This window comes from Aphanomyces invadans (genome assembly GCF_000520115.1).
Source record: "Aphanomyces invadans strain NJM9701 unplaced genomic scaffold supercont1.12, whole genome shotgun sequence".
Lineage (NCBI taxonomy): Eukaryota > Oomycota > Saprolegniomycetes > Saprolegniales > Verrucalvaceae > Aphanomyces > Aphanomyces invadans.
The window spans coordinates 209,221-234,789 of record NW_008580157.1 but is presented as its reverse complement, the minus strand read 5'-3'; the positions used below and the strand labels follow the sequence as shown (position 1 = coordinate 234,789).

General features: G+C 56.1%; 10 protein-coding genes across 14 annotated transcripts; 7 read left to right on the top strand and 3 right to left on the bottom strand.

Moving 5' to 3' along the window:
- The first annotated feature begins 88 nt into the window (after nt 1-88).
- Nucleotides 89-4,792, top strand: H310_06594 (hypothetical protein). Of its 3 annotated transcripts, XM_008871717.1 has the most exons (17): nt 89-352; nt 423-557; nt 619-723; nt 776-916; nt 977-1,042; nt 1,111-1,198; nt 1,347-1,604; nt 1,662-2,145; nt 2,244-2,325; nt 2,401-2,812; nt 2,864-3,041; nt 3,089-3,252; nt 3,304-3,690; nt 3,753-3,817; nt 3,870-3,919; nt 3,972-4,236; nt 4,284-4,702. In XM_008871717.1, the coding sequence occupies exons 1-17, from the start codon at nt 116-118 to the stop codon at nt 4,674-4,676; spliced, it is 3,510 nt and encodes a 1,169-aa protein (XP_008869939.1). In that variant the 5' UTR covers nt 89-115; the 3' UTR covers nt 4,677-4,702. The 3 variants fall into 3 exon arrangements, with proteins under 3 accessions (XP_008869939.1, XP_008869941.1, XP_008869940.1); XM_008871719.1 differs by having other exon boundaries at nt 3,870-4,236; nt 4,284-4,792; XM_008871718.1 differs by having other exon boundaries at nt 89-557.
- Nucleotides 4,793-5,064: 272 nt separating this feature from the next.
- Nucleotides 5,065-6,851, top strand: H310_06593 (histidine ammonia-lyase). The gene has a single exon (XM_008871716.1). The coding sequence runs from the start codon at nt 5,072-5,074 to the stop codon at nt 6,803-6,805; it is 1,734 nt and encodes a 577-aa protein (XP_008869938.1). The 5' UTR covers nt 5,065-5,071; the 3' UTR covers nt 6,806-6,851.
- A 228-nt stretch (nt 6,852-7,079) lies between these two features.
- Nucleotides 7,080-9,493, top strand: H310_06592 (hypothetical protein). Its single transcript, XM_008871715.1, has 8 exons — nt 7,080-7,371; nt 7,416-7,640; nt 7,690-8,290; nt 8,357-8,843; nt 8,906-9,093; nt 9,160-9,257; nt 9,318-9,372; nt 9,422-9,493. The coding sequence occupies exons 1-8, from the start codon at nt 7,154-7,156 to the stop codon at nt 9,458-9,460; spliced, it is 1,911 nt and encodes a 636-aa protein (XP_008869937.1). The 5' UTR covers nt 7,080-7,153; the 3' UTR covers nt 9,461-9,493.
- Nucleotides 9,494-9,576: 83 nt separating this feature from the next.
- H310_06591 (hypothetical protein) lies at nt 9,577-11,950 on the top strand. The gene is made up of 8 exons (XM_008871714.1): nt 9,577-9,738; nt 9,795-9,859; nt 9,908-10,015; nt 10,059-10,661; nt 10,720-11,036; nt 11,124-11,428; nt 11,485-11,700; nt 11,750-11,950. Exons 1-8 carry the CDS (start codon nt 9,612-9,614, stop codon nt 11,839-11,841), a joined length of 1,833 nt encoding a protein of 610 aa, XP_008869936.1. The 5' UTR covers nt 9,577-9,611; the 3' UTR covers nt 11,842-11,950.
- Nucleotides 11,951-11,976: 26 nt separating this feature from the next.
- Nucleotides 11,977-13,374, bottom strand: H310_06590. Of its 2 annotated transcripts, XM_008871713.1 has the most exons (6): nt 13,284-13,374; nt 13,181-13,235; nt 12,984-13,122; nt 12,752-12,936; nt 12,537-12,707; nt 11,977-12,483 (listed from the first exon to the last, which is right to left on the bottom strand). In XM_008871713.1, the coding sequence occupies exons 1-6, from the start codon at nt 13,354-13,356 to the stop codon at nt 12,384-12,386; spliced, it is 723 nt and encodes a 240-aa protein (XP_008869935.1). In that variant the 5' UTR covers nt 13,357-13,374; the 3' UTR covers nt 11,977-12,383. The 2 variants fall into 2 exon arrangements, with proteins under 2 accessions (XP_008869935.1, XP_008869934.1); XM_008871712.1 differs by having other exon boundaries at nt 11,977-12,707.
- Nucleotides 13,375-13,914: 540 nt separating this feature from the next.
- H310_06589 (hypothetical protein) lies at nt 13,915-15,484 on the top strand. The gene is made up of 5 exons (XM_008871711.1): nt 13,915-14,114; nt 14,180-14,394; nt 14,435-14,536; nt 14,584-14,764; nt 14,870-15,484. Exons 1-5 carry the CDS (start codon nt 13,940-13,942, stop codon nt 15,415-15,417), a joined length of 1,221 nt encoding a protein of 406 aa, XP_008869933.1. The 5' UTR covers nt 13,915-13,939; the 3' UTR covers nt 15,418-15,484.
- A 128-nt stretch (nt 15,485-15,612) lies between these two features.
- On the top strand, nt 15,613-18,910 carry H310_06588 (hypothetical protein). Its single transcript, XM_008871710.1, has 7 exons — nt 15,613-16,596; nt 16,807-17,447; nt 17,507-17,749; nt 17,797-17,885; nt 17,950-18,044; nt 18,093-18,160; nt 18,210-18,910. Exons 1-7 carry the CDS (start codon nt 15,648-15,650, stop codon nt 18,642-18,644), a joined length of 2,520 nt encoding a protein of 839 aa, XP_008869932.1. The 5' UTR covers nt 15,613-15,647; the 3' UTR covers nt 18,645-18,910.
- Nucleotides 18,665-20,784, bottom strand: H310_06587. 2 transcript variants are annotated; one of them, XM_008871708.1, is made up of 11 exons: nt 20,705-20,784; nt 20,536-20,648; nt 20,366-20,483; nt 20,229-20,309; nt 20,022-20,160; nt 19,861-19,966; nt 19,775-19,810; nt 19,521-19,722; nt 19,214-19,466; nt 18,984-19,161; nt 18,665-18,920 (listed from the first exon to the last, which is right to left on the bottom strand). In XM_008871708.1, exons 1-11 carry the CDS (start codon nt 20,736-20,738, stop codon nt 18,864-18,866), a joined length of 1,317 nt encoding a protein of 438 aa, XP_008869930.1. In that variant the 5' UTR covers nt 20,739-20,784; the 3' UTR covers nt 18,665-18,863. The 2 variants fall into 2 exon arrangements, with proteins under 2 accessions (XP_008869930.1, XP_008869931.1); XM_008871709.1 differs by having other exon boundaries at nt 18,984-19,466.
- A 96-nt stretch (nt 20,785-20,880) lies between these two features.
- H310_06586 (hypothetical protein) lies at nt 20,881-22,648 on the top strand. Its single transcript, XM_008871707.1, has 8 exons — nt 20,881-21,209; nt 21,262-21,442; nt 21,486-21,681; nt 21,723-21,841; nt 21,901-22,022; nt 22,069-22,210; nt 22,267-22,371; nt 22,416-22,648. The coding sequence occupies exons 1-8, from the start codon at nt 20,934-20,936 to the stop codon at nt 22,550-22,552; spliced, it is 1,278 nt and encodes a 425-aa protein (XP_008869929.1). The 5' UTR covers nt 20,881-20,933; the 3' UTR covers nt 22,553-22,648.
- A 1,021-nt stretch (nt 22,649-23,669) lies between these two features.
- H310_06585 (hypothetical protein) lies at nt 23,670-25,415 on the bottom strand (the record flags this gene model as incomplete). Its single annotated transcript, XM_008871706.1, has 1 exon — nt 23,670-25,415. The coding sequence occupies one exon, from the start codon at nt 25,413-25,415 to the stop codon at nt 23,670-23,672; it is 1,746 nt and encodes a 581-aa protein (XP_008869928.1).
- Nucleotides 25,416-25,569: the final 154 nt, after the last annotated feature.

Below are 25,569 nucleotides of genomic sequence, written 5' to 3'. Positions count from 1 at the left end.
TTAGGTAAACTTGGGCGCCTGAATTAGACAGGTTCAACCTGTCGAAACATATTAAGCACTAGCCCTGCCAAAACGAATAGGATCATTTCAGGAAAGGACATTGTGGCTGCCGAGGATGTGGCGACGATTGCTGCACGCGCGAGGATGGAGTGACGATGGAAGCATCGTGGATGAACATGTCTCTGAACAGACGCCTCGGAGCATGGCAGTTCAGCGTCATCGTATTCTCAGCCGGGAAGCTCACCTGTGGACGTTGTTCAAGTCATGGCGATTCAGTGTTGTGCGGAAGAAAGACAAGCGCGATCACCATCGCATGTCGGAAAAAGAGCGGGACTTCAAGTTCATCTACGAGGTTAAGTAGTGGACTCCTGTGTTTGTTTTATGCTGTCGATTTGAACGTTGCTGACGTGCATGCATGACAGGAGTCACTGCTCCTCCATGATCTCTTGATCACCACGGACGACAGCATTGCCGATCATCGAATGGACTTTGTGCAGTACATCTATAACGCTATTCAGGAGCACGACGCTGCAATTGTCACACGACTCGATCGCCAGGTACGCCCAATTAAACCTCTTGCAATTTGTCCATAGCAGTATGAATCGCGAAGCAAGGTAGGGTCGCACCGTGTTGCATTATGCCGTGCTCCGAAATTGGGACGTCGACGACGTTGCGTGGGCCGTAAGCATCTACCCTGGTGCGGTAGACGTGCAAGATTGCGACGTAAGAAGTCAGAATCGATTCGAGTACGAATTCGATCGACTGTGGTGGCCAGGGGTTTTCGCCATTGACGTATGCGACCCTGTACGGCCGTCGCGACGAATCGATCCTCCAAATCGCGGTACCGCTTATGCGTCAGGTCCAAGCTAAGGCCACTCGCATGATGGAAGATAGAAACTATGAAGGAAGCAAGCGCGTAAGACAACCAATCGGTTCTTACCCCTTGGTGCCCCCCTCACAACAGCGCATCGTGCAGGTGTTCGTCAAGGCAAGTCGAGACTTTTTGTCAGGCGTGCCGCACTTTGATCAAGCTTTCGTCGAAGTAAAATTCCTTTCCCACGCACAATTGCCATGGACGACGTTGATCCGCAACTCTTGTGATTCTGCAAGGAAACGGCCGTCACCCTCGACGCCACAACTGCGTCTGAGCAAATTGACGCCATGTGGATAGAGTTTCTTGCTGTGTGGGGTCATTTTGGTACGTGGATCGCAAGGCATCACTTTATTGATGTCTGCCGGTCTGGTGTGTGGAGGGAGACTCCACAGGTTGATGGAGGCCTCTTCACCTTCTTACAACCGATTCCAGTTCTTGGGCATGCGAATGTTTTCTCTCATTTCAAGACTAGACCCACCGGAAATCGTGGTGGATTTGCCGGCCAAGTGGCGCGTCACGTTAGGCACCCGCGTAGTCTACACGATTGAGGTCAAAGGCGAGCCGCTGACGTACCAGTGGTTCTGCGACGGAAGGCCGTTGGAAGGATTCACAACAGACACGCTTGACGTCACGGGCAGTGCCGTGGCGGAAGATGCAGGCGCTTACTTTTGTCGGCTCACCAACTGGCGAGGCTCCGTCGACTCGACTACATCCGTGCTCATCGTCCTGGGTACGCCAACGATTGCACGATCCATCTATTCACCTTGGGACAAATACTTTGACGTAGACGATACAGTTGTTGTGGACCCATCTACCCGATACTATCGCACCCTTCCACTGCACCCTCAGGACGTTTTGTTCAACGTAAATGCGGCCGTCGGAGGCGTGCTTGACGTCAACCACGTGCAATTGTTTATCCCACCACGAAGCTTTGAAGTATGGGACTTGTTTGACGCCAACCTGGCCGACACAAGAGGCATGGACGTCGTGATTCGAACGGAGCTGGAGCCTGTGCTGCCACCAATTCCATCACTGGGCGACGGCAATCAAGTAGGCGGTTGGCAGGTTGTGAGTCCTCTTGTGGTTGTGACGCCTCACCCCCTCGATCCATTTCAAATCCCGTGGACTCTTCGACTGCCCCACCACGCAGCACAAATCCAGACGACCAATTCGGACAACCAAGAATTTTCGTCGCACGTGACGGTTTTGCAGTGCATCAAGGACGTCGACAGCGTTCAAACTTTGCACGTCATCCCGCCACGGCAACTCCGGTACACTGACCTCAACTGATTACATTGACCTGGGAACGTCCATGTCATGTTGATGCAAGTTATGGTCATCGAAAACCTGCATGCCTTTCTTCTACTAGGGTCCATCCGACTCATGTGGATATCGACTTGGTGGCGCTTGGGACGTTTGTTGTTGTCCAGAAAGAGTCGCGGCCTGTTCGGGTACATCGCTGCTTTGCTTTTTTGTTTGCCAAGGCGCTAAGAGATGGCATGGTCGGATGGCAACATCGTGTGTAGATGTCTGTGGTCATGTTTGCCAGATCGGACCAGTTGACCGTCGACACGAGTCACGTCCAGTTGGTCGTGTGGAGCTGCCCAACACGGCAAGACTGCCTGGATCTCGTCATGGCATCTAGTTTGTCGCTTGATGGCCCGGACAACCCCTTGTTGCACGTTGGCACATTTCCAATTGTCCTTCCGGCGTCGTCTGCAGCCATTGTCAACGTGGTTTCAGCATCAGGCGACGTGCTGCTTGAAATGATGCTTTGTGGCAAAACTCCTCGTCGTCACGGTGGTGTCGTCGTTCCGTTGGGGGACACGATGCCGTGGACATCACGGGGAATAGCCATGGCCTGCCCCCACCTTGTCCTTTGCGTGATGAACGGTGGTTCGTACAATGTGGACTTGGTCGTTCCATTGAAATGCCACGGTATATGGACTCTCGTTCACATTTACGCAAAATATCAACGAAAGAGTGTAGCAAACCGACCCGTGGCAGGGGCGAAAGTCCTCCAGCATACGCCCAACGGTGTTGACGTTGCGTGGGCCGTTAAGTCAGCAACATGCAAGGCGAACCCTCCGCCGTACTTTGTCGTGGAAATGGCAGCGTTTTCCGATACGTTCTGGCGTCGATACAACGCGATTTGGTGGTTTGAACGGTACGAGCGACAAGCCGTGGCGAGACTCTTGACGCTGTCGTGTACAGAGCCAATGTGTCAGTCGTGCATCGCATGTACAAGGTAGCTCACATGGGCGCCCATGCCACTCAAATCCACATCGCCACCGATGTGCACGCTGCGTCCCTGCGCATAGCTGTATGCAATCTCGATTCATTCGGCGAGTACTCGGGCAACGTCCTTGTCACGCCAGGTCGGTGCATCGTGTGGGTTTTGCAACCTTCATGATAAAGTGACGTCGTAGAATCCGTGGAAGTCGACTACGACGACGAGGGCGATGTCACAAGCTTGAGCGAGCAACGAGAAAAACGCAACGAGGATTTTGTCACATTAAACGGGCTATCGCAGACGTGGCATGACAGCCATCAGCACGTGTTTGATGTCGCAGCGCAAGTTTACTCGTCGCCTTCACTTTTCCGCGCCTTGTACGGCATTCCTTTGACCAGGGACGCGATCGTTGCCATGCTCGAATCCAAGAAGCAGTCGCATCGAGCAGCACATGAAGACATTTCGCTGCTTCTTGTGGGCCTCGACGCTCTCGCGACTGCAGCAGCGTCGACCGTGCATTTTCACCGGTCTGTATGCATGCACTTTTGCAAATGCTTGTCCCTCGCAGCTCGCGTGACTCCTGGTACGGTGCAAGGCGCAACTCGATAGTGTTTTCGTTGTGAAGTTGTTGATGTGCAGTTTTAGCGCTCGATCTCGACCACTCCGCCGCCGCCCACGGTGTTGTACGAGCAATGCACCACGCTGTCCAAGTCCGTCAATGGATATGCACCGATGAATATCAAGAGTTGGTCTTTCCCGTAGGCAATGTTTCAGTTATTGCAGACGGTTGCTGCACCGGGGTGGTTTGGCAGGTGTGGTGTAGTCGACTTGAATCGCGAGTGCTAACGATGGCCTCTGGCTCAGGTTCCTCGTAGCCAGCTCGATGGCTCTGCAGAGCTCCTTCGTCGACGTGCTTGAGGCGCTGGTCATGAAATGTCGGGACCACCCAGTGTTTGATCGCGACCTGGGGCACGGCTTGTTGCTGCATTGGGAAAACCAGCGACACCACGGCGTAGCTGCGGCAGTAATGGATGGGGACGAGTTGAAACAGCTTCACGCATGGAGTGTGGCTCTGCACGCCCGACAGGACCAAGCGTTGTCGCTGGCGTACTTCACCAAGAGCTTCCATGTGCGGTGCTGCCGTGGATGGTGCCTCAAAGACTGATGGGATGGTAGGCGGATATGCTGGACGAAATCACACAGGACCGAGTGGCGCAAGCCCACGTCGATGTTGAGAAACACAACACGCTGAAGACGCGATTGATTTATGTATCGCCACGGCCGGATGAGGTTGTCACGAACGCCGCAACTGTTGAAGTGCGTTTCGACGGAACCGTCGTCGACGTGGACTGTCTGCGCTTCATCACGGTCAAGAACGCGTCCCTGAAGGTTCGTGTGAACGGGAACGTCGCATACGACAAAGTAACGAGGACTGCGGTGTTTGTACCGACGGTGGCGCTCGAAGCAAGGTCGACCTTCAAAGTCAAGCTCCGCGCAGATGCCGTGACGACATGGTATGGTCCAACGTCGACCACAATGAAGCACTCGTTCACAACCAAGCCAATGTGACGCATAACAAGAACATAACAACTCCATTGTTTTTCCTTTCCCTCTGTCCACATGCAGCCATCGCCATGTCAATGGCGCACACACACACACAGATGTCGATTCTCCCATGACGTCCACCCACCGCTTCCAAGTTCAAGGAGAAACGCGCTAAGTACGCCGAGACAAATGAAGTACAGATGTATTTAGCTGTTTCTATGTATCTTTTAAAAAATGACATCCCATTTGTGCATCAGTGGGTCCGAGTTTACGTTTTATCTTGGAATTTGTATTTTCGGTGTCGGAAATTATCCGGCGTGACGATTGACATGCTGCAATGATATTTGTAAACGCGCACTTAATAGGACAAGGACGTTCCACGGGTAGCGTTGATCTCTCATTTGAACTTTAGGCAAGACATGAGCGGGCAAAGTAGCGTTGTCGTGCTGGACGGGTGCTCGCTGCAGACTGAGGACCTGGTGCTGCTCTCGAAAGGCCGCACCAAGCTCGAGCTGAGTCCAGACGCGTGGGCCAAAGTCAAGGCGAGCCGTGACGTCGTGGACAACATCCTGCGCGAAAAGAAGGTCGCGTACGGCATCAACACGGGCTTTGGATTGTTTTCGAACGTGGTCATTTCTGAAGACAAGCTGTCCGAATTGCAAGAAAACCTCATCCGATCCCATGCGTCCGGCGTCGGCGAGCCCTTGTCGCCGTCTGCCACGCGAATGCTCCTTGCCCTCCGCATCAATGTTCTGTCAAAGGGCCATTCTGGCATTTCCGTCGACACGTTGCAACAATTGGTCGCTGCATTCAACGCCGACTGCTTGTCCATTGTGCCCGAGAAGGGCACGGTTGGTGCGTCCGGCGACCTTGCGCCACTTGCGCACTTGGCCCTTGGTATGATGGGCGAAGGCAAGATGTACGACACCCGTGACAACAACAAGATCAAGGACGCGTGTGAAGTCCTTGCCAGCCGCGGCCTGCGCCCCGTGCACCTCAAGGCGAAGGAAGGTCTTGCCATGATCAACGGCACGCAACTCATCACTTCGATCGGGTGCGAGGCCGTTGTTCGCGCCCAAAACGTTGCCGAATGCGCCGACATAGCGGTTGCCCTCACCCTCGAAGTGCTCAAGGGTACTGTGAATGCGTTCCACCCGCGCATCCATGAAGTGCGCCCGCATCGCGGCCAGCAACTTGTCGCCAAGCGCATCCGCACGCTGCTCCAGGCCGACAAGCCATCCGATCTCTTCCGCAGCCACAACTACGAGGGCAAGGTTCAAGATGCGTACACGCTTCGATGCGCGCCGCAGGTCCACGGCGTCGTCAATGACACGATCGAATTTGTTCGCAACATTTTGACTGTGGAAATGAACTCGGCCACAGACAACCCCATGGTATTTGTCGGGTCCGCGGATGTCACGACCGACTTCACGCCGATCAAGACCGACCAAGAAGAGCAAGCGGGTCCTCAGCCAGAGACGTTGACGGAAGCCCAAGCGGAAATTGCGCGCCTCAAAGCGCTCCTGGCCGAGAAGGAGAGCGCCCACCCGAGCATGAAGCGCACGTCCGACACGTTTTACCGCGGTGGCGGCGGGTTTATCATTTCGGGCGGCAACTTCCACGGCGAATACCCCGCCAAGGCCCTCGACTTCCTCGCCATCGGTGTGCACGAACTTGCGTCTATCAGCGAACGCCGCATTGAACGCCTCGTGAACCCTCACTTGAGCGGCATGCCAGCCTTCTTGGTCGCCGAAGGGGGCCTCCACTCTGGATTTATGATTGCTCACTGCACGTCCGCCGCCCTCGTGTCGGAGAACAAAGTACTTTGCCACCCTTCGTCCGTCGACTCGCTCTCGACGTCCGGCAGCAAGGAAGACCACGTGTCCATGGGCGGGTGGGCCGCGCGCAAGGCGCTCACTGTCGTCTCCCACGTCGAGCTCGTGATCGCGATCGAACTCATGTGTGCGTGCCAAGCGCTTGAGTTTCAGCGCCCCCACAAAACGACCGACGCGTTGGAAGCGGTCTACAAGCTCGTGCGCACCCGCGTCGCGCCTTTGGACAAGGACCGATACATCGCCCCGGACATTGACGCGATCGTCGACTTGGTCCGCTCCGGTGCCATCGTCGACGCTGTTCGTCCGTATTTGCCATAGACAACAACAACGCGGAATCGAGTAATAGAAACCTGCATCACGGTGACGTGCGGCGCAGCTTCCTCCCCCGAGGATTGCGACCGATGGTGGTGGTGGGGAGGCGACAAACCTCGTTGTCGATATCGTCTACCACACGAAAGCATGGCCCGAGTCCCCGGTAGCGGTGTTGGTTTGAATCGCCACGAACGGAAACAACGGCGCGAGTGTCGCAGCCGAAGGCTCGAACCCGATTCGGCGGGCGGGTCGCCCTGTCCCAGGTCGACATGGATGGTGGCCACGAGGCAGTTGCATGGAATTCAACGACGTCAGAGGGTGGGGTCCACATTGCCTCACGTTCTTGTCGTGGCCATGTGGATGGAGGTCAAAGCAGGGGGCGAGGATCGGCGCGACGACAGTTCCGGCGTGCATGGCGGAGGCGTCGAGTACCTCTTGTTGGTGGCGTACGGCCTCGTCGTCCTGGCGTTGTTCGTGTGCGGGATCTGGAATCTTCTCCAACAGCATCGCCCGACCACCACGAACGTGAGCATCCTCCCTGGCCAGCACCATGTAATGGACCTATGGACCGAGTACGTGCCGTCGCGGGTGAGTTGCGTTTACAAGCAATGCATAGGCATGCGGCCATGTGGACATGCGCCGTGTGCGGGCACGACAATATGTGCCAGGAACGACTGGCGCAGTCGTCGCTCCGACATAGCCTTCATCGAAGTTCGTCGTTGTGCCTCATGTGCGGGTCGCCATCCCGCCATGATTCGTCGACCTCATTTCCATCGTCAGCTAGCCCTCCTACGCACCCCACTTCGCCGCCATTCGTGACGCCGCAGTTGCTCTCGGCATCGTACGATCGCATGCTGACGTTGCAAAGACACCTGTCCACACTCTGGTAGACATCGACGAGATTGGACCCGGCGAGTCGTGCCGTCGACCTCGGCGGCAGAAGGCCCCCATGTCGAGGTATGGGAAGCCTCGGCCCGTGGTCCACCAACGCCGCCGCTCGGTCGCCCTCTCGTTGGGTACATTGCTGTTTGTGTTTCATCGCCGACGCACGCATGCGGCCGCCTGGTCCCGCAGACAACGTCCGAATTCAACGCGGCGGCAGTCGCATCGCTCAAGACAAACCAAAGCCATGCACCGGTCGCGCCATTGCGCCATCGCCTGCCATTCCCACAAAAGTACCACATGTGGCTCACCCAAGTCGCCAAAGCAAAAGAGCGCTACCGCCACCGTCTAGTATACGTTCGAGCGTCCCGACAGACGACGTCGGTGGTGCCGCTTGCCGCTGAGCGACTCATGGCGCTATCTCCCGAAGAGCTTCACTTTCCCCTGAGCATTCGGTTTGCGGGCGAGCCGGGGGTCGATGCAGGGGGCTTGGAGCGTGAATGGTACAACACGGTGGCAACGGCGCTGTTCGACCCTGCGATGGGCTACTTTGTCCAAGTCGAGCACACGTCCAAGTCGATGCTGATTCACCCGCATGCGTCTCCCAAGGTATGTCTGCGCGCGCGACTTGTGCCGCAACGCTCTTCTTGACATGCACAACGGCGTTGTTCGTAGTGGTTTCGGGGCATTGGACGATTCTTGGGCCGCGCGCTTTTTGACGGCCACCCGATCCCTGCACGGATGAATGGGGTCCTGTACAAGCAATTGCTCGGCGTGCCATACAGCGTCGACGACATTCAGTTTATCGACGCGTCCGTCTACCGCAGTTTGAAGTGGATGTTGAGCCAGCAATCCCCTGACGACTGTGTCTGCACCCTCGAAGCACTCGAATTGGACTTCACCGTCATGGAGCAGACTTTGGACGAGCGCGGCCGCCCGACCGGCACCTCCCGCGTCGTGGATTTGAAACCCTACGGACGGCAGTGCCGCGTCACCAACGCCAACGTTGCCGAGTACGTTGAGCTGTACGTGCACTGGCTCTGCCTCACACGAGTGTCTGCATGTGTCGCGGCCCTTCGGCGCGGGCTGCAGGATGTCCTTCCGCCGTCAATGTTGCTGCTGGACATGATGGACCACAAGGAGCTCGAGCTGTTGCTTTGTGGTACGACGTGTTTTTTGTTTACGTTCTCTCGTGCGTCGTGGGTGAGGTCGTTGCAATGATAGGTGTCCAAGAGATTGATGTCACCGACTGGAAAAAGTATACATTTGTGATCGCTTCAAAGGCGGCGGTGGACCCCGCCGACGTTGTCGGGTGGTTTTGGGACGTCGTGGCCGCCATGGCGCATGATCGCCAAGTCAAGTTGCTGCAGTACGTGACCGGAAGCGTGTGCGTGCCATTACAAGGTTTTCAGGTGGAGTGTTCCACGTCCAGGCCGCCATCGTCGACGGGCACCCGGCGTGATGAATGGTCTCTGTAGGCTTTGACGAATCGGGACGGATCGATCTGCCACTTTACATTGCGCATCGTGTCACTCGACGAGGCTGCGTATCCTGTGGCCCATACGTGCTCGAATCGGTGAGCAGTGATCCTCCGTCGAGGCGTGATGCGGTTCTGACGATTCGTTTGGGGACGCAGGCTGGACCTGCCGCGTTACGAAGACCAGGCAACGCTTCGTCATGCCCTCGACATGGTGCGTCGGCGGCTTGGTTCACAACTACTCACGCGGCACTTTGTGCTAGGTGACGGCCATGGACGTGACGGGGTTTTCGACAGCATAATGGATAATTAAACGGTTTCAGTTTTGGAATGGCAGTTTCACGGTGAAAGCGCCAAAGATTTTTTCGGTGGATGCAACCCCCGTCATTCAAGGAACATGCGGGAGGACGAGGTAAGCCGCGCCGTGGCGAGTGACGTCAGGGGCGTGTGTAGATGCATGAGTGTGCTGCCGTCGTGGCAACGCCATTGCCACACGACGACGAATCGACCAAACACCTTGCTCGCTTGCGTGAGGACAACAATGGCGCAGCGGTGCCGCGCGTGAAAGTCACGACATCCGGTATGCCAGTACAATGGCGATGACAACACTCGACGACGACCTGCGTGTGTCTGTAGAGTCGGAGCCGACCCACGCTGCGCATGACGACGGCCACTTCGCGTCGACGGAGTTCGAATACGACGTAGGGTTCCACCGGCGCACTCGTCGAGCTCGACGTGGTGCTGTTTAGGTCTCATTTGACGAAGTCAAGATCGGGCTGTCGCTAGAGGTCATCCATCCAAATGTTGTACGCGTCAAGGACACCTCGGGGCCGGCGAGCACGTGCGGTTGCATTCAGGTGGAGCTGTTGTTGGTGCTTCGTTGAAAATCACGTTGGATAGGTTGGAGACGTGCTCGTTCGCGTCCATGGCCACGATATTGCTCACGACCGGTTCGCGCAAGTCATGCTCACGCTCAAGTCGGCGCCGCGCCCGCTGCATCTGCATTTCCGTCGCCCCATGCGAGCAGTGGAGCTTCCACCAAACTTCGAGCTGGACCGGGAACATCACCTCGCCAGCGCCTGGCGGCCCAACGACATGGACAGCGTGTGTGCTTGTCACGAGGAAGATGACGAAGGTGACGACGATAGCAACGTCGACACTGCTCACGACGACAGCTACTCGCTTCCCGGCTCGAGCATCAGCAGTCGCCAGTCTCGAGCTCTACGGCGCGCACCTTTGCAAAGAACGGATGCGCCATGTCGGCAGCCCGACGCGCCAGAGAACGATGGCGAAGGCCCTCTACCGACCCGCGCGCCATCGAGCCTTGCCGCGCAATGGAAATCGATCACGGACTGGTCCTTTGGACTAACCAAGTTATCACCGCCACCGCCTTCAATCATCCAACCTTTCGACGACTTTCAAACCGCCATGTTGTCCTTGCGAATCGAGCCACCCACAGCGTCGTTGCTGCCGGCAACTCCAGGCCGACCAACACCGAGCGAGGTATGGAAACCGTACGAGCTGGACCTGCTTTCTTAGTCCGGAATCTCTGACCACGCAGGACGGCGCCGCGCTGCTACTTCGGTGGCAGCCCTGCGTTGGCGCTAAGACGTATCACTTGCAGCAATCTCGCGACTGGCCCGTCAAGGTGTGGAAGCAATGCAGCACGACCCCCATTCAGCCGAGCGTTCGCCAAACCGATCATCCAGCTGGGGACGCTGAGGTGCCGACGGACATGGCGCTCCTCGAGTGCGTCGTCTACGGCCTCGACTTTAGCCGATCGTATGTGTTTCGGGTCCGGTGCGCGCTCGAGTCGGGTGCGTGTGGAGACTTTAGCGACGCCAGCGATGCTATCACCACGAGCCCGAAAGCACCCAAGTACGTTCCAAGGCATTCGCCTTCCCTCCGCCTGCACTGCACATCAGCTCATGGACGACGTACCTCTCTTGTGCTGTGAAAACGCAGCGCACAGAGCCCCGTCAAGATGAGCGGAGCATGTATCCCGACGCCGCCGGCCGACGTCGCCCTCGTGTACCATTCCGACTTTGAAGGCGATTCGAACGCCATGAGTTTGGTCGTGACGTGGACGGCTGTGCCACACGCTACAGCGTATCAAGTGCAGTGGATGCGGCATGGCCAGCGGCTGGTGTGGCGCAACTCCCCCGAGTTGAGTGCGTGGGAAGTTGCTGTCGACCAGCCAAGCCCGGAGAGAGTGGAGAACGAGACTGCTGCTGCTGCTGCTGCACCAACCATGCAATACATGTTGCAGGGTACAGCAACATCCAGCGGCTCGTGAGTGTTGTCACTGGTTGTACTCGGAGAGTAGGCTTGGCTTCATGCACGGAATACGTGGTGCGCATTCGAGCTGCATGTCGTGCACCGACCGCAGCAGTCGTATGGGGCGACTTTAGCGCGTGGTCGTCGCCGTTGGCCACGATCGCGAGCGAAGAAGACTTGATGCATGCCCGAGACGCGCTGGCGAGGAAGGAGGCGGCCATGGCAGTCGTGGACCATATCAAGAACATGGCCAACTCAGTCAAAGGTACAACGTCGTTTTGTTGTCGGCATATGGACGTGGTGCTGCGATGTAGAGGCCGTCGGGGGCCGCCCGCCCGCGACTGCACCGGCCAGCAGCAACAATGCCGGCCTCTTTGCTCAAGTGTGTCAGCTGTACAAGTCCTAGCGCGGTGTACCCTCCCAGCGCCGCCGCAACCTTTTTCCCCCGTTCGATCGCCCTCATGCAGTTGTGCATTTACAAACTGAACTCGGCGCAATTGCATGCAATTTTTATTTGCACACACACAAGTGTGAACTCATGGCCGATTCTCACGAGCCGTGGAGAGGGACAGCCACCTCCCTGCGGCTGGCTTTGCGTTTTCGGTCGTAGAAGCGTATTGTCGAGTCCACTGCCGGTGGTATCGAGTCTCAGCTGTGGCGGCAAACACAGCGGCGAAACGGACTGCATTTTCGCGGGGACGTCGCATCCTCCAAGTGCCCTCATGAATGCTCATGGCGTGGTCTATCGACAGACTGCCGCCACGACCGACAAACACTTGGCCCTGGGGAGCGTCGCGGCCGCTCTGATCAATGTCCAACATGACTCGAATTCCGCGCACGTGGCGGCAATTGGCACGAGAATGCGAGCGCAGATGACGTACTTTAAGCTGCAAGTGGTTGAGATGCGCCAGAGACAACTGTCATGTGCTGGATGGAAGCATCTGTTGGTTATGACGGGTTCAGCTTGCGCTGCTTGTCGCGATCTGCTTTTTCCAACTCAAACTTGCGCGCATCCACGCGGTGCAAAAAGTCCTGCTTCTCCAAGTACCTAGACGCCATCTCGTCAGCCCGACGAGCGATTCCGTTTCAAGGGATGCGTACCCGTCCTTCGTGTAGTGCGTCAGTTCGTCCGCAATCCCGGCTTTGTCCTTATACGAGTCCCAATCCAAGCTCGACTTTTCGATCGTCGACACCTTCTTCGGTTGGTTTATCGAGGCGAGGGCGGCATCGAGGCCGGACGCGCGAGGTCCCGTCGCGGCGGACTTGGTCACGCTGATCGAGGAGGTTAAGCATTGTAATCTGGAAGAGGCGGCTACCTATATTCCTCGCCGGCATACTTGAGCACTTGAGTCGTTACGGCAGGAGCCGCGGTGGTTGTTGGAAGGTCTGTGGGGGATGTCAAGGCGGACGTCGGGGTGCACCCGAGGACTGGGACTTTGAACTCGTACACCTTTTGCTTCTTCTTCTTGGACGAGGTTCCACCGAGGAGCTTGTTCAAGAGCTTGGACGGGGAATGTAATGAGAATGGGGCGACGGGATAGCGAGTACCTGCTGACTCTTGGTCGATGCTTTTGTGGACACAGACGTGGCCGCCTGAAGTTCGCCCCACAGATCGTCCACTTTACGCTTTCCTGCGATTTCTACTTGCGTGGCACTGCCCTTTTTGCTCAGTTGTTGTCGCTCATATCTACATGCACACCATCAGCTAGGTTCGGAACGTTGCAAGCTCTTTGTCTTGCACTCACTCAGCTTCATCTTTGGCGTCGAGCGCATCTTCCAGCTGTCCTTCCACGTCGGCCTCTACGACGTGCACGTCAACCTGCCATCTCCACTTATTCGTCTGTGTACCAGGATCGTAGTCGTCATCTTCTGAACTAGCAGCGTCGTCTGGGACGCCCTTTAGGGTGCTCTTATCCGCCATGTTGTTGGAGCACAAGACGATGTCCGGATAAAAAATCCTTTCCGGATGGTTAGAATGCGGATAAACATCCGGAAAGCAAAGATCGACGACAAATTGCGTAAGGTCACATGAACCTGCCGACTTTTGCATGTGAACTTCCACTCGTCTGGCATCGCGACTCGGGCGCGAGCAGCAATACTTGCAGTTCTTGTGGTGGCGTGCACCCCCTTGCTATCTTTTCAAGTTGCCCAGCCACTGCATGGACAACATCGTCGAGCCAAGCTCGAGCGCCTTGCTCTGGGTGGTAGTTGTCCCAACAACGATCTCGACGATCATCCGACCTTCAAGAGCCACCACCTCGTGCGGCTCCCAAAACAATTGATCGATCAAATTGCTAGTACTTTCTTATTGTACATCCAGAACATGACTAGGTTGTTGACGTGGGGCACCCAGCGGGAGAGCTCCCTCGATGTCCCAGTTTTTGTCACGTCTTCTGATTGGCCCGTTGCTGTTATTGGTTTGGTGTGAGAGACAAGCGAGTGCTGTGATTGGTCAAAACTCTCATTGTTCAATTTGCAGCGTCGAGCTCACATCGGTTTGAACGATGGCGCCAAACGGCCGCAACGTGTCGTCCGAAGCGTCCACTGCGCACGCATCGTCGCGGCAGGAAAAACCGGTGAAAGGACGCACGACGTACCGCTTCCGGTCCGTCCCGCCACCGAAATTGTCAGACCGTGTGAGGCGTATTGTCGAAGACATCAAGCGAAAACACCGAACAGGTATGCAGCTCGTAGTCACACCATAGGTGCTTTGCATATACTCAATCTTGCGCATCTCGGCACAGACATGCGCATCGAGGCATGGTACAACCAAGGGTTTGCTGGTTCGGATATATGCGACATGCCGCTGGACGAATCGAAAGGAATCAAGCGCGAACTGTGCAAGGATTTGAGTGTTGAAAGGTTCATTGAAGAGTACGAAAAGCCTGCCATTCCTCTCGTCATTGAAGGCATCCCAGAAGACGAGCAATGGCGTGCGTGTGAAAACTGGACCCTAAAGGTCGGGTATTCATCCTTCTCGATTCTCATGTTGTGTGTAGAAGCTCAAGAAGCAATACAAACACGCCATGCTAAAGGTCGGTGAAGATGACGACGGCAAGACGTTACGCATGAAGTTCAAGCACTTTTGCAAGTACATGAAGGTGCGTGGACTCCTCCATCCAGCGCGTCGTCTTACTTGTACACATAGACCCAAATCGACGACAGTCCATTGTACATCTTCGACAGCACATTCGACGACAAGCGGGAGACAGCACCGCTGCTCTCCGATTACAACGTGCCGCGATATTTTCCCGATGACTTGTTCTCACTCGTCGGGGAAGACCCTCGACCGCCGTACCGCTGGTTCTTGGTTGGGCCCAAGCGCTCAGGTAGGAAAAATGCCGCCTATGCTGCATTCCAAGTGGGGTGTTTTGGCAAAGTTGTTGAGTTGTTGAGTTCCATGTAGTGAATCCGAACATGCGATGTTTGTGTAGGAACGTGCGTTCATGTTGACCCATTGGGGACGAGCGCATGGAACACGTTAATTGTGGGCCGCAAGAGATGGGTGGTCTTCCCCCCTTCTGTCGACAAAAAGACAGTCAAGGCCAAGAGGCATGTCCTTCCAGGAGAAGATGACGAGGCGGGCAACTACTTTTGCGACATGCTGCCGCGCATGGTCGCCGAAGACCCGAATCTGGAGTACATGGAGTTCATGCAGTACCCAGGGGATACCGTGTTCATTCCAGGCGGGTGGTGGCATGCCGTGTACAACGTGGACGACACGATCGCTGTCACACAGAACTATTGTTCCCATGCCAACTTTGAGCGCGTATGGCGAAAGACACGGTCCGGGCGCAAGCGCATGGCTGTCAAGTGGCTCAAACAGCTTCAAGTCCACTACCCCAAGCTTGCGGCCTTTGCAGTCCATCTCAACGAACAGGACGATTACACCATGTATTCGAAGGAGCACTCGAAACGCAGCAAGGACGTAAGTGACGACGAAAGCGGCAGCATGATGTCGAAGAAGAAGAAGATGTCGTAGATAGATGGATGTACCTATTTTAAGGAGCACATCGGCCTCCTCCATGTGCGCAGAGGGCCATCAGCACTGCGACGAAGCCCCGCCGCGCCGTCGCACACATTTGAACCAGTATTCACCTGGATAATTTATCCGGATGCTGTTAGCGTATAACATTTCACGGGCAAAAACTCGCGCGAAACAATAAATAATTTGAGTGACCCAACTCCGGCAGATTTTTAAGGCGGCAACCCATGGACATTCGCAGCTTCTTCACGCCGCAAGGCGGCGGGCCAGCAAAGCTAAAAGGGGCTGCAACAGAAACAGCCAAGTCAGAAACCAAAGCGGTGTCCGCGCCCGCCAAACTTGCGCCTTCGTCCAAGGGAAAGGAGTTGAAACCAAAAGCGTCTCCGTCAAAGCAAAAGAAATCGACCACCGACGACGATGGCAACGAAAACGATGTCCAGCCTGTGCAAAGCCAGCGCGGCCGGCAAACGCGCAAGGTGATTGAGTTGGACTCGGGTTCCGACATCGAAGAAGTGGTGGCGCCGCCCAAGAAGCAGCCAAAGACAACGACCAAACCCGTACAAACGGACTCTCGAAAACCACAACCTGTTGCTGGTGCAGTTCCCAAGAAAGAGCCTGCCATTCAAAAATCGTCGACTAAAGTGAAAGCAGAGGTTGAAAACGACGCGTCGGACTCCACGAATATCCAAGCGGTGGCGACGCGGGTGCCAGAAGGCCGCCCGGGGTGTTTGGACGGCCTAACGTTTGCCTTTTCCGGTGTCTTGGCTGGTCTTACCCGAACAGAAGCCGAAATGACGGTCAAGCGCTATGGCGGGAGTGTGTCGGCTAACATCACAGGCAAGGTCAAGTACCTCGTGGCTGGAGACAAGCTGGAGAACGGCGGCGGCGTGGCGGAAAGCTCCAAGTACAAAGAAGCTGTGTCTCGAGGCACGCGCATTCTGACCCAGAACGAATTTTACAACTTGATTTTGGAACGTTCGCAGTCGTTGCCGCGGTCGCCAGCAACGTTTGGCGGCAAAGGCAAACAAAAAGCAATGGTCGAGCCCACGAACGGCAACGCGATGCTGTGGCCAGATAAACACAAGCCCAAATCGATGGCCGACGTCATCGGGAACCAGGAAATGGGTCGCAAGCTGGTCCAGTGGCTCAACGACTTTCATGACGTCCATGTCACGGGTACGGCAGTCGGTGCATCGAGTTGCGAATGCGCTTGCGCCCCTTGAGTCTCCATTTGCTACTTGTTGGATTCGTCTCTGCACGTGCTTGTACGAGGTGGGGCGGAATGCCCACAGTGTGTCATGCCTTGAATGGCTATCGTTTCGATGGCTCGAACGCAAAGCATGCGCGTTGTTCCGATAATGTTGGCGCGCTCATTGCACGTCGTAGGGAGAAAGAAGGTGCCGTTCAACCCCAAGTCTACGGAAAATCGCGGCGCACGGACGGTGCTGCTGTCGGGACCCCCCGGCATTGGCAAGACGACGCTGGCCGGCCTTGCTGCCGCCGAATGCAACATGGACGTAACGGAACTCAATGCAAGCGATGCGCGGTCCAAGAAGATTCTTCAAGCAGGGCTGAGCGACATTGTTGGCACGCAAGCGCTGACGTTCGGATCGTCCCAACACAATGTCGGCCTCAAATCTCGAGTGATCATCATGGATGAAGTGGACGGGATGTCGTCGGGAGACCGCGGTGGGATGGCCGAGTTGATTGCGATCATCAAAAAGTCCAAAACCCCCATCATTTGCATTTGTAACGACCGGCAGAGCATGAAGGTCCGGTCGCTGGCGAACCACGCATTCGACCTAAAGCTGCGGCGCCCAACCAAGACGCAGATCGCGACACGACTCCTTCAAGTCGCGGCGCGCGAAGGCCTCCATGCCGAGAAGAATGCGTTGGAGGAAGCGGCCGAGCGGTTTGGTAACGACATTCGGCAGCTCCTCAACTGGATGCAAATGTGGCGTCGCAACCAAACGTCCATGACGTACGACGACGTGGTCAAGCAATTTTACCAGAGCGAAAAGGACGACGTACGTCGCTTTGTTGAGCCCGCGTTGAGCACCGCGCATTGATCGAATGTATTATTCAGGTCCTGCGCCTCAACCCGTTCAGCGCGACGCAGCAGATTTTTAAAACCGGCGCGTCGTTCAACGACCGGAACGAAGCGTATTTTGTCGACTACGACTTGATGCCGCTCATGGTCCAGGAAAACTACATGCAGAGCATCCAAAACAAACGGTGTTCGGCCGACGAAAAACTCGAATTTGCCGCGTTGGCGACCGACTTGTTGGCTGAGAGCGACCTCGTCAGTGTGTACATTCGACAGGAACAGGTGCGACCTTTTGTTTCCGGTGAACGGATGACTGGATGGACGCGTAGAGATGGGATCTGCTGACCAAACAAGCCGCGCTCAATGTTGCTGCGTGCGTGCATGCAGAAGGGTTTGTCGGCCGTCCCGAATTCACCAGGTACGTCGACCACCTCGTTGGCTTGACATCGGTCGATCGACCTGGACTGGCATGCACGACGTAGGTGGATGGGGAAGAATTCCACAGCCGGCAAGGCCAAGCGACTGCTGGGCGAGCTATCGATCCGTATGCGCGGCCATGCATCTGGCGCGCGCAATGGTACACGACGTGTGCGACTTGTGCGTCATTCACGTTGCGTGGTTGTAGCAATTCGCATGGACTACGTGCCGTACATGAAGGAAATTTTCCTGACCAAGCTCTTGTCTGGCGAAGAGGTGCGTGGGCTGTAGGCAGACCGACGACACGAACGCGATGTCTGCGTAGAACGTGGATCAAGTGATTGCGATGCTTGATGCGTGTGAAATCAGCAAGGACGACTTGACCGACTCGATGGAATTTTTCAAGCTCCCGGGGGTCCCGCGCCACACGTACGCCGAGTTGGATTCGAAAGCCAAGAGCGCGTTCACGAGGCAGTACAACAAGGTCGCCCACAAGTCGCAGGCACTGGTAGAGGCCGATCTGTTGGCGAAACCTGCCAAGAAATCGGTCAAGACCAAGGGGGCGGACGACTTGGACGGCGTCGACGGACTGGATGAAGGCGTCAACGACGACGACGACAAAGACGGCGACGACGACGACACAGACGTGATGCGGTTTCAAAAAGCCAAGAAGAAAACACCAGTTGCTAAACGAAAGGCTCCCGACGGATCGACTGCGAGCGCGTCGAAAAAGGGAAAGGCCCCCGCTAAACGTAAATAATGAATCGGGGACGACGTCGTGTGCACCGTGCGTAGTTGTACAAGGGTTACTGGGTCCAAATTTCCAGGGATGTTCCGTCCAAATGACGAGACGATGCAAAGATGGTTGTGACGTCGTCAAAACTTCAAAGCAGCAGCCGACCGTCGATGGACTTTTTTTCGACGGAACAACAGCGAGACAACTACCCAAAGGAGCGGAAAAATCTCAACTTTACATGCGTCAATCCACCATGTCCACATTCTCCTGGGACGTGCCGCCGTCCTTGCCGCGGTTATCCTACGAAAAAAAGCGTAGGATTCAAGACACACGACGGGCGTTGTTCAACACATGGGACGTTACCTTGTCGTTCGCGTAGTGCTCTGCGTCGTGTTGACGCTTCGTTCCGTCATGGTCGACGCGCTGGTCAGGGTCGATCGCGTCGTCGTCTTCTTCTTTGAGCACAAAATCAGGCGGCATGACGGACATTTGAACGCTAGGCGCGCCGTTCAACATGCGCAAGTGCTCGAAAATCTTAGCCCTACGTACTCCACGTCAGACCGTCTTTATCAAAAACGCGGCGGCAAACACACTTGATGTCTTCGAGATACGCCCGCGAGTTGCAATTCTCCAAGTCCGTGTTCGGGTCGAGATGGAGCTTGAACGACGGCGCATAGTACTCAAAATATTCGTTGAACGGGATGTCGTTGCTCACGGTTTCGTCGAGGCAGACGGCCGTCTCGTAGGCCCAACACCGACTCACGTTGCGGATGGTGTACCCGCCGCCACCCAGGACCATGGTCGGCAGTCCAAAGCTCTTGACGAATTTCACGCATTCGCCATGTCCTAGAAGGAATATCAGTGGAGTGCAAGTTGGGCAAGAGGAAGGAGCAGCAGCACCTTGCACGGTCAAGTTGAAGCACCCGAGGCGATCGCCTGTGAGCGAGTCCGCACCACACTGCAACACGATTGCGCCCGGCCGAAACGACTCGATCACTTTTTCAATCACAGGTTTGAAAATCGTCAAGTAATTGTCGTCGTCGATCCCGCTCTTGAGCGGGCAGTTGACCGAGTAGTATTTGCCTGCCTTGGCTCCAATATCCTACACCGCAACGAGCATGTCACAGCGCCACAACGATGCGTCCTACGTTTACCTTGATGTCGCCCGTGCCTGGGAAAAAGTCGCCATACTATATCGACGACCTGAGATCAAATCTCATGGAAAAATCCAATCAAGTACCTTGTGAAACGACACAGTCATCACGCGGTCGGTGACGTAGAACGCTTCTTCGACGCCGTCGCCGTGATGGACGTCAATGTCAATGTACAACACACGTGGATGGTACCTACAGGCCCATGCATGGATGGAATCCACGAAAGCCCGCGCGCAGGAAAACGTACTTGAGCAACTCCAAAATGCCCAGCACAATGTCGTTGATGTAGCAAAACCCTGACGCTTCCGACTTTTTCGCGTGATGTAATCCTCCCGCCCAATTGATCGCGACGTCCGTCAGTCCATGGTTTAACCGATATGCCGCATCTATGCAGACAAAACCACCATGTATGTGAGAGACGTTGTGTTTAGATCGACGTTGTGGCGCGTCGTACCGAGGGATCCACCGGAGTAAATCTGGCAAAAGTTGAAGATCCCATCAAAGACAGGGCAGTCTGTGAACTCGCCGACGTTGACTAGGCCGCAGGACGATGAGTACGAGGGAGCGCAATGTCGTGAAATGTGGACGGACATTTGTTGACGTCCGACTGGTACTGCTTTTCGTTTGACGGACTGATTTTCTTGAGGAACTCGACGTAATCGGCGGTGTGGAACGCTTTGACTTCTTCCGACGATGCCCAGTGGGGTTCCTACCATCCTCTGCATCAAAAATATGCTCCACGATCTAGCTAGTGAACGTACAAACACTTCCATCTTGCGGAACAAGTCGTAGTTCAACACGAGGTGGTGCGCCAACTTGAGTCGGTGGGGCTTCATGGGATGGCCCGGGCCATAGTAAAAGTTCCCTTCCTCCGCTACGCACATCAACCATCATCATGTTAGCCATAAAACACTTCCTCGGGCGCCGCACGGTGGTAGAAGTAGGACACGCGCGACTTCCCCATTGCGGTGATGCTGCGACGACCGACAGATTGATTGCTTGGAATGCCGTAAAGAAACATCCGGACAATTTATCCGAAATCGTACCTTAAAGAAACATTCTATCCAGAAATTGTGTTAAGTGCGTCGTACTTGTCTTTCCATTGCCGCGCAATTCCACTCGCGCGAGTTCGATCGATCGCTCTGTCCGTCCGTCCACCATGTCGACCGATTCATTCTCGCCAGAGCTCCTAGCGCTGTACTATGACCGCCTCTTCCCTTACGAAGAAATGGTGCAATGGCTGGGCTACGACGCCAGTGTCGCCAAGGACAACAGTACGCCCAACACATTGCTCAGTCGTCGCGAGTTTTCGTTCACACTCGAAAACGACCAGTACATTCGCTACAAAGCTTTCCATAACGCTGATGAAATGAAGACTGAAATGAAGCGCCTGATGCCCCACAAGATTGATATCGGCGCGGTCTTCTCGGTGTCGGTACGTCCTGGCCAGCGTCCTGAATGTGTGGGACGAACTCGTGTTTGGTTAGCCCATGGACAAAGGCAAAGTGGACAGCTCCAAGTTTACGCCAGTAGAGCGAGAGCTTGTATTTGATGTGGATCTTACAGATTACGATGACACGCGTACGTGTTGCCAATCCGCTGCGATTTGCCACAAGTGTTGGCAGCTCATGGTGGCCGCCGTCAAAGTCATGGATCGAGGGCTGCGAGGTGCATTGGTCCGCGCATGATCGTCATGACGACGGACTCGTAGAGGATTTTGGATTCCAACACATCCTGTGGGTATATTCCGGGCGTCGAGGGATCCATTGCTGGGTGTCGGACACAACATCGCGCCTGCTCACCAACGAAGCGCGCACGGCCGTCGTTCAGTACTTCACCCTCGTGGAGGGGAGCGAGCACGTCAAGCGCAAAGTCAAGCTGACGGAGCCTTTGCATCCGTCTCTTGAGTATGTACCGTCTCGGATCTATCGGTCACGCGTTGTTGTAGGCGAGCGTATTCCATTCTGGAGCCCATGTTTGGCGACGTCATCTTGGGCCCGTCCGGTCAAAGCGTTTTGTGCTCGCAAGACAACTGGACCAACCTGCTCGACATGGTGCCTGACGACGGTGCGAAAATCCACGACAACCAACGACAAACCACCGAAACCTTGTGTGCATTCGCTTAGACATTCGGTCCAAATTGGATTGCGCTTGGTCTCAGCAACTCGACGCGACGACGCCCGTCGAGAAATGGGACCAACTCAAAGCGGCCGTCGAAAGAGCTGTGCAGGACAAGAAGCGCAAGAACGTAAGCGCTGCTCGCACAGTCGCCATTTCATCAGGATGGCCCGTAGCTCTCGGATGAACGTCGCCGCCTTCTCCGAACGTGCATTGCCGAGATTGTGTTTTCGTACTTGTATCCTCGGCTGGATGCGAACGTGTCCAAGCAACGTAACCACTTGCTCAAGAGTCCGTTTGCCATCCATCCGAAAACAGGTCCCGCACCTTTAGTCAACGACATGGCGCGACCGCTCACACTGTGTCGTCGGTAGGACGAGTGTGCGTGCCGATTGATCCGCGCCGCATAGACGACTTTAATTACGAGACTGTGCCGACGCTCGCATCGCTCGAGCGCGAGCTCAACGCGAAGGGCAGAGGTACGTGAAGTTGATGTGGGGTCGGTGGACATGACCCGCAGTAGACGACGGCAAGTATCGATGTTTCAAAGAGTACGTCGAGTACTTTGCCAAGGACTTTATCCATCCCATCCACGTCGCGCTGGTCAAGCAGAAGAAGGCGGCCGCCGAAACCACGGCGGCGCTGACGGGAGACTGGTAACTAGCGCTCTCAATAATCTTCAACCAGTTAGTACACGACCAACTGTGTCCGAGGACGCTGTCGACGTGCGCAACAACCTAACACGTTGCATTCCAGCACTCGTATGTCGCAATGAACAGAGATATCCTGACAAGTCCAAGCGAAAACGCATGTGGAGGTGCGTCCAGAAGCAGAGGGTACAGTGCGTCGGGTTCGTTGTTGGCGCCCATGCGAACATGCACCGGAGGGCTGAATCGCAAAGACGGCCCATGCGAACCAACCTTTTCTAACGGACAACGGTGGGCGCAGGTTGCATGACTTGAATCGCTCATGCCATGACAACAAGGAGCAGAATGGCCACCGACGACGAATACGATGGGACTCCACCACGTGACGTTACACTGTCGAACCACGTCTGCATGGGGTAGCTGCCCCCTCCAGCCGTCGATGTCATGCGTCGTGATGGATGCGGCGCATCCCCTCACGAGATGGCATCCGTCTGAATTGGTCGACAAGTGGCGATGGTTGTCGGTGTTCATGCTTGCCGTTCGTTGGATCGGTCGCCACTCTTGCGTCGCACGGATGGCTGCAGGGAGAAGTCTGTTTCGATGGCACCACGCGTGAATCGAGTGCGTCGCTCCACCATGGTGCTGTGTTGGCTTTTTGGTGCTGTTGGCCTTACAGCTACGTGTTCCGCACCCCGCGCTATCAGCTCGAGCAGCAACTCTGTGGCGTTTGTTTGGCTCTCACGCGCCAATTCCTGAACGTCGGATGCTCCGCGATGCGGACCAGGAAACCCGCAGTGGGCGAGGGACTTGCATCGGACGATCCCTAGACTTTACATGCCGCTTTGACATGTCCATCGCGCTTGCCCACGCCTCACATCGCTCGGTCCATCACACCATTCACGGTGACACAAAGCGAGCGATCGGAACTACAGATCGACTGTCTGGACCACTGGAGCCATCACCGCTCCGAAAGCTCGATACACGCCATCGCCTCCGAGTCCTTGCGGATCACCAGCTCGAACGAAAGCACCATGCCTCAACATGCACGTCGAAGCCCCGATGTACACCCCGACAAACGCCACAAGGTATACATTTATTATGTACACAACAACACACTTGTCGTTGATCGACTACCCCTTGCGGCTCTTGACGACGGGGCATTTGCCTGTCGTGGGGTCCAACTTGCCGTTGCCGCCCGCAATGCGGTAGCACTTGGTCGACGGGTAGATGGCCATGATGCTGGACGTGACGGAAAACGAGATGCACGACAGGAAGACCACGATGAGGACGATGCCGGCCAACTTGCTCTTGCCGCCCTTCCGCTTCAACTCTTGCATGGGTTCGCGCTGGGGAGGGAGCATCCACAGCCATGTCAACGCAAACAACTTGCACGCGTACGAGATCAAATACGAGTACGTGACGTCCCATCGGACGGCGTCCGTGTCCGCCATGATGTCGTTTTGGGACAGCGCCAAGTACGAGTTGATGTATTTGGTGACGACGGACGCAAACGGCGACGCCAGGTTGGAGACGGTCGTGACGAGGCCGTAGGTCGCGCCTTCGTTGCCGACGTCTGCGATCTCGACGGCGCAGAACGTCGACACGACAAAGCGAATGCCGGCAGGGACGTTGTCGGCGAGCGCGACGCCCGTGAAGAACCACTGGTTGCGCACAACGTCCCAGATCGTGAGGAAAATGACAAACCCGTCAATGAGCATGACCCCGATCGACCCGAGGGCAATCGTCCACCGCCAGTTCCAGTGCAGACCCCACTTGGCGACAACGACCAAGATGCCGGAAAAGATGGCGTTGCCGACGATGCCCGACAACGAGTCGTTGAGCGGCTCGACGCCGGCCCAGATGCTCGACATGGGACTGCCCGCCGTCGAACTGATGTTCTGGAACATGTTGTTGATGAACCGGAACGCGCAGATCTGCCACATCACACGCTTCTGGAGCAGCTCCCAAAAGCTGCCGACCCACTCGCGGAACGGCACGCCCGCCGTCTTTTGCTCCTGCACGACAAACACGGTCGTCAGCACCACCATCACGCACGGCGCCAAGCAGATCCCGTACGGCACGTTCGGCGCCATCGAGAACGAAAACGATCCGTTGTAGTTGGCGCCGTTCAAGCCAAACCCCGTCACGATCAACGCCAGGATGCTCGCCATCGTGCGCACGACGTAGATGGCCGTCTGGACGCGGCCGCGGATCGCCAGAGGCTCGCGCTGTGCATACTGGCACACCATCGCGTCCGACGCACACGCCGCCGTCACGTACCCCAGCGACACAAACATGGACAAAATGATAAACAGCCCCCCGCTGTCCGGCGCGAGCAAGTTGAACAGCTCCTTCTCGGCCGCCGTCGCGTTCGAGTACGGCTTCGAGCACGCCTTCGACTGGATCAATGCCGCCTTCTCCCGGTTGCAATACGGGTCGCCCAGCGACGAAAACGTCATGATGGACAAACAGAGCATGGTCGCCGACCACCCGATCAACATCCACGACTTGCGACGGTACCCAAAGATCGGAAAGCAGTCGGAGAACATCCCCATAAACACTTTGAACGACCACCCGAGCGTCACCAAAGTCCCGTACGACGCCGTCTGGTACCCCTCGAGCTGCAGGTACACGTTGAAGATGGGGTAGTTGAGCGACGGAATCATGCCGTAGATGACGCCGATTGCTGCGTATTGCGAAAACAAGCCAAACGCTTCGCGGGAAAAGAGGTCGAGGGCCCCGCCCGCCACGAGCGCGCCGTCCTCGAGCTCGCCTGGGGTCTTGGCATCGTCATAGCTCTTGTGGTCGCCGTCTTTCGTGGCCGACTGGATGTACGACACGCGCTCTTGGAGATCCATGTTGCGGCCCGCTTGCATCTTGGCGAGCCAATCCAACAATGACGGTGCGACGACCGTCCAGGCTCGGCAGAGAGAGAGAGAGGGGGGGGACACTTGTCGCACGAAAACATGTCTGGGGCCGCTGGACGTTCGACACCTGGTCCACATGGTCATCTGGGTAGAACGGCGGGCG

Excerpts from the sequence above, each read along its gene's own strand:
- H310_06591 (XM_008871714.1), top strand. The coding sequence starts at position 9,612 with ATGCATGAGTGTGCTGCCGTCGTGGCAACGCCATTGCCACACGACGAC. Across the intron at positions 9,739-9,794 it reads CGTGAAAGTCACGACATCCG|AGTCGGAGCCGACCCACGCT; the intron begins GTATGCCAGTAC and ends GTGTGTCTGTAG. Across the intron at positions 11,701-11,749 it reads CATGGCCAACTCAGTCAAAG|AGGCCGTCGGGGGCCGCCCG; the intron begins GTACAACGTCGT and ends GCTGCGATGTAG.
- H310_06594 (XM_008871717.1), top strand. The coding sequence starts at position 116 with ATGTGGCGACGATTGCTGCACGCGCGAGGATGGAGTGACGATGGAAGC. Across the intron at positions 1,199-1,346 it reads TGCTGTGTGGGGTCATTTTG|ACCCACCGGAAATCGTGGTG; the intron begins GTACGTGGATCG and ends TTTCAAGACTAG. Across the intron at positions 3,691-3,752 it reads CGCAGCTCGCGTGACTCCTG|CGCTCGATCTCGACCACTCC; the intron begins GTACGGTGCAAG and ends GTGCAGTTTTAG.
- H310_06588 (XM_008871710.1), top strand. The coding sequence starts at position 15,648 with ATGGACATTCGCAGCTTCTTCACGCCGCAAGGCGGCGGGCCAGCAAAG. Across the intron at positions 17,448-17,506 it reads ACCAGAGCGAAAAGGACGAC|GTCCTGCGCCTCAACCCGTT; the intron begins GTACGTCGCTTT and ends TGTATTATTCAG. Across the intron at positions 17,886-17,949 it reads GGCCGTCCCGAATTCACCAG|GTGGATGGGGAAGAATTCCA; the intron begins GTACGTCGACCA and ends TGCACGACGTAG.
- H310_06589 (XM_008871711.1), top strand. The coding sequence starts at position 13,940 with ATGGCGCCAAACGGCCGCAACGTGTCGTCCGAAGCGTCCACTGCGCAC. Across the intron at positions 14,395-14,434 it reads GTGAAAACTGGACCCTAAAG|AAGCTCAAGAAGCAATACAA; the intron begins GTCGGGTATTCA and ends TGTTGTGTGTAG. Across the intron at positions 14,537-14,583 it reads ACTTTTGCAAGTACATGAAG|ACCCAAATCGACGACAGTCC; the intron begins GTGCGTGGACTC and ends TTGTACACATAG.
- H310_06593 (XM_008871716.1), top strand. The coding sequence starts at position 5,072 with ATGAGCGGGCAAAGTAGCGTTGTCGTGCTGGACGGGTGCTCGCTGCAG.
- H310_06592 (XM_008871715.1), top strand. The coding sequence starts at position 7,154 with ATGTGGATGGAGGTCAAAGCAGGGGGCGAGGATCGGCGCGACGACAGT. Across the intron at positions 9,258-9,317 it reads GCCCATACGTGCTCGAATCG|GCTGGACCTGCCGCGTTACG; the intron begins GTGAGCAGTGAT and ends TTGGGGACGCAG. Across the intron at positions 9,373-9,421 it reads TTCGTCATGCCCTCGACATG|GTGACGGCCATGGACGTGAC; the intron begins GTGCGTCGGCGG and ends ACTTTGTGCTAG.
- H310_06590 (XM_008871712.1), bottom strand. The coding sequence starts at position 13,356 with ATGGCGGATAAGAGCACCCTAAAGGGCGTCCCAGACGACGCTGCTAGT. Across the intron at positions 13,236-13,283 it reads AGATGACGACTACGATCCTG|AGGCCGACGTGGAAGGACAG; the intron begins GTACACAGACGA and ends TGCACGTCGTAG. Across the intron at positions 13,123-13,180 it reads GACGCCAAAGATGAAGCTGA|ATATGAGCGACAACAACTGA; the intron begins GTGAGTGCAAGA and ends GTGTGCATGTAG.
- H310_06587 (XM_008871708.1), bottom strand. The coding sequence starts at position 20,738 with ATGGGGAAGTCGCGCGTGTCCTACTTCTACCACC. Across the intron at positions 20,484-20,535 it reads TCCGCAAGATGGAAGTGTTT|GAACCCCACTGGGCATCGTC; the intron begins GTACGTTCACTA and ends AGAGGATGGTAG. Across the intron at positions 18,921-18,983 it reads AGCACTACGCGAACGACAAG|GATAACCGCGGCAAGGACGG; the intron begins GTAACGTCCCAT and ends TTTTTTTCGTAG.
- H310_06586 (XM_008871707.1), top strand. The coding sequence starts at position 20,934 with ATGTCGACCGATTCATTCTCGCCAGAGCTCCTAGCGCTGTACTATGAC. Across the intron at positions 21,210-21,261 it reads GCGCGGTCTTCTCGGTGTCG|CCCATGGACAAAGGCAAAGT; the intron begins GTACGTCCTGGC and ends GTGTTTGGTTAG. Across the intron at positions 22,211-22,266 it reads TGCCATCCATCCGAAAACAG|GACGAGTGTGCGTGCCGATT; the intron begins GTCCCGCACCTT and ends TGTCGTCGGTAG.